The following is a 4,429-nucleotide window of genomic DNA, read 5'->3' on the forward strand; positions in this document are numbered from 1 at the left end:
ATGTATAACTGATCACAGTCCTCCTGACACTAAACAGCATACACTATATTACTCTGTTTTTGCCGGGTGTTGTTTTCTGATGATAAACTAACAAAATTTACAGACAGGTGGCTACAGCACGAAGTAATCTGTCACTGAAAATGAAATTTATGAGGCATCAACCTGATGAACAAATTTATATATTTAAATATACTATATATAGTGTGTTAGCCTCTTATGATGCAATCATGTTTTTGCTGACTCTGTCCTGCCATGAAATAACTGAGTCTGCATTTTACTTCCTTTGGTTGATTTTCGGTAAAATGTAGCCAACTTTGGAAAGTTTGTCTTGTTTTTTTCCTTCTTTAAAACGATTGTCTCTCTGTTCCTCCATTATTATTGCTCTTTGATTTGTCCACGGCTTCTTCTGTGGTTTGCAGAGCAGCATGCCGCGTTCTTCTTCTTTTGTAAACAAAGCAACCACAGACAATAGAAGTGATTCTGCCCCCAGCAGTCCATGAGTTGAATTGCAGTTACAAATGAGCATTTACGTGGGTAAAGAATATGATGCATCATCATTAAAATTCCGCATTGACTTATTTTTATAATCGACGTCGATTATGTTGGCTAATCGTTGCAGACCTATATGCTTTGGGATGCGGTTTTATTGTTCTACCACCCCACACTACAACTTAAGGTCAGTTTGGTGTTCTGAGTTGTTACAGTGGAGACCATTCCACATTATAGGAGAAGTTATGGGATGGATCTCCATTTTCACACGGTAAACAGGCACGCTATGCTGATCCCTTTAGTGCCAAGATGGCTGCCAGGTGTCTCGACTGAGCCACATGGAAACCATTATAGTCCCAGTGGTGATTAGAGGTCATGGTTACAAGCTCTTTACGGCTTCACTTGTCCCCTTTGCTGGCCACAGACACTAACAACACCAGGCTCAAATGGAAAGAACTTTAAAACACCAGCTTGTCAAAGTTACAAGTGGGAATTTCTTGTAATGCTGCTTGCAGTTCGCTAACTTAGCAGTCTCACCAAAACCACTGTATGTTTTATGGCACAGTACAAAGATTCAGCCAACATGAAAGTGCTGATCTAGGATCACAGACTTAACCCTTTGGTTACACAACACAACAAAGTGATTTTAAAAGCAGTCCCGTTCATGCTTATTGGGATGGGAGTTTAGCTTCCTGCGTTAATTGCAAACCAATTTCCAGGTTAATAAACAGACTTTATGAGTTTTTCCTATCAACACACACAATCATAAAATGACCTGGAGGGAAATAAACCTGACATAAAGGCAAAACATCGCTGTAAGAGCAAGTACTTACACACGGGAAAGCTTAGGTTTCTGCTTAAACGGATGGATCTAGAAGAAAAAAGACAGTGGAACACTTCCATGTGTAAAAAATGAAATGAAATGGAGATTATATTTAATCATTTAGATGGCATGTTATATCTAATATTTTACACATTATATTCACTGTTTCCAAGTGGATAAAAGTCTAAATATCCAATAAAATTAAATTAAATTAAATTAAATTAAATTAAATTAAATTAAATTAAATTAAATTAAATTAAAATTCTAAATATCCAATATACGTGTGCAAAAACATATTAATTTTGTTTTTATTATGATGCGTAGTCTTCAACCAAGGACTTAAAATATCCCACTAGGAGTGGAAAATAAACCAGGCAAGCTGTGAAAGACATTAAAGTGTGAAGAAGGCCATGTCTGCAGCCTGCTGTCACTAATTATAATGTCTGTGATGACAGAGCACAGGGCTCTATGATCTGTGCTTTAGACCCATCCATAAAACAGACATCTGCAGTGTCATCTGTCTGCGCCAGAGCCCAGACTGAGCTCCTGTTTCAGCCACGTCAGGTTCAAATTGCTTCATGTCTGCATTTGTGAAAACCATTTACCAAAAACTGTAAAATAAAAATGTTCAGTTTTTGTTTTATTCTAATATTTGCACATTTGATCAGTTTCCATTGGTTTTGTGAAGGTCTTAGCAGTAAAATAAACACTAAAACACATTCTATGTATTTTTATTCTCACTTTTTTATTGCAAAATATGTTTGGAGTTAGAGTTTAACATCAGATTCACAATGTTTTATATTTTCTAATTTATGAAAAAAAACAGTAAAACAAAGCTTTTAAGTCATAAATCACAGATTCAAAACAAGCAGATAAAACTTTGTAGGGATCTGACATTACTGTCTTTATTTTAGCCAGGGCATTTCACATTTTCACAGTTTTTGCTTTTCTTTGCAGGAATTTCCAGAACGTTCAGAAAAACAGGTGAGTTCTTCTGTTTCTTGTCAACCATCAAAGGACAGAGTCATTTTGTGAGTGGTATGAAATCAGGAAAGTAATTCAATCAGTCTGATCTCATGAAAAATTCATCCTTATCTCTTAAGATTTTAGACTGTTTTTACTTTAAAATGCTGCAGTTCCAAATTAAAAGTCCCATTTGTTCAATCTAACAAGTAGTCACTTCCTGTGGCTAAGTTCTGTTTCTTTTCTATTAAAACTTGTCTGTGTTTATGTGGTGCCGTTTGTAAAGTTACAGTCAAAAATTATCACCAATATCTTTGTCTTATTTAGCTTTTTATAGGAAAAAAAAGAACAGATTTATTTTTCAAAGTCAGTTTTTTACCATATGATTCATACATTTATAAATGCCATAGTTTATAAACTAAATATTAAACTTACAAATTAAAAATTTAGTTAACAAGCTAAATATTTAACTTGTGACTTAAATATTTAGTTTTGAGCTAAATGTTTAGATTAAAACTTAAATATTTAGCTAGCTACCAATTTAACAAATATTTAGCTAACCACCTAAATATTTAACTGAAATATTTAGCTAGATACCTAAATATTTAGATTGCAACTTAAATATTTAGCTAGCTACCTAAATATTTAAGTTTCAACTTAAACATTTAGCTAGATGCCTAAATATTTAGGTTGCAACTTAAATATTTAGGCATCTAGCTAAATGTTTAAGTTGTAAGTTAAATGTTTAGGTAGCTAGCTAAATATTTAAGTTAAATATTTAGGTGGCTTGTTAAATATTTAACTTGCTAGCTAAATATTCAAGTTGCAAGCTAAATATTTAAGTTTCAAGCTAAATATTTAGCTTGTTAACTAAATATTTAATTTGTAAGTTAAATATTTAGTTTTTAAACTATGACATTTATAAATGTATGAATCATATGGTAAAAAACTGACTTTGAAAAATAAATCTGTTCTTTTTTTCTTATAAAAGGCTAAATAAACGAAAATATTGGTGGTAATTTTTGACTGTGTAACTTTACAAATGGCACCACATATGTGTTATTCATTAGCCAGCCTGCCTGTTTAATGTGGGCCAGACTGTATTTCAATTAGACTTAGTGGCTGGCTGAGTCTTTGTCTACAACTGGACCAAACCAGAGCCAAACAGAAACACTCTCAGACTCTGGTTCTGCTCTGAACTGGTCTGTTTTCTTTACCGGGTGCCCTGCCAACAGAACGGGTGAGGAACGGGGCTGGCCCGGCCACCAATGGACAGGGTCCATTGGGACAAAGTGTGGGACACTGATGAGAGAGAGAGAGGGAGGGAGGGAGGGGTGGGGAGGACGGGGAGATGTGGGGTTGATAAGCTGCTATTGTGAAGTTGCAGCGGTTAGAAATGAAGCAGTCATTGTTTGATTTAGTCAGTGTCTGTCTTATCCTTCCACTTATCTGTCTGGATCAACCTTCCTGCCCCCGTCTGTGAGAGAATAATTCAATCAAGTGAAATGTAGCTGTCTCATTACCTCCATTTGTTCTTCCTCTTTTAATTCTCTCTTTTTTTCTGTCTATTTATTTATGTGCTCATAGACTACCAACAATATTTAATCTGATAGGTCAAACTTCCCATCGCCAGCCACTGTAAGACAAAGGCAAAGAAATAATGTGTGCCTATCATGGGACTGTTAGTAAAATATCTCCAGTTAACCCAGTTGAGATGTAAAGTCAAGGGACTTACACAATACAAAAAGATTTAACTCAGTCTCACAATGTGTTAGAATCTGAGTCATGTATTCTGAGCAATTACTGAACAATGCATTATTTAAAACTTTGACATTAACTTTTAAGTTCAGTCCTGTTTGTTGATAAAATATCTCATGAACCTCTGGACAGACATTCACAAAACTAGGGCAGCCCAATAAGAAAACCTGTGATGAGCAATAAGTTCTTAAAATTGAGATGATGACATGACTTGTGATAAATGGACAAATACATATGTATGTAGGGTTGATGTCTTTCTGATTTGGGTTCAAAGCAAAAATAAAAAAATGTTTTGATTCCAGCAAGAACTTTTTAAAGGGATCCCTGATAGTTGTAACATTAGACTTTATTTAATAAACACATATTTTAACTGTAAAATAAAGACTGTAAAAATAC

The 4,429-nt window shown here is 34.5% G+C and overlaps 1 protein-coding gene across 1 annotated transcript in view; it reads left to right on the forward strand.

The window, feature by feature from the left end:
- LOC106529550 (potassium voltage-gated channel subfamily KQT member 1) overlaps positions 1–4,429 on the forward strand; it is a gene marked incomplete at its 3' end in the record, with an annotated part of 59,161 nt that overhangs the window by 47,722 nt on the left and 7,010 nt on the right. The window contains 1 exon segment of the mRNA XM_014025008.1: positions 2,270–2,296. Within this exon segment, the coding sequence (XP_013880462.1) occupies positions 2,270–2,296 (27 nt within the window).

This window comes from Austrofundulus limnaeus, unplaced genomic scaffold (genome assembly GCF_001266775.1).
Source record: "Austrofundulus limnaeus strain Quisiro unplaced genomic scaffold, Austrofundulus_limnaeus-1.0 Scaffold451, whole genome shotgun sequence".
In the NCBI taxonomy this organism is placed as follows: domain Eukaryota; kingdom Metazoa; phylum Chordata; class Actinopteri; order Cyprinodontiformes; family Rivulidae; genus Austrofundulus; species Austrofundulus limnaeus.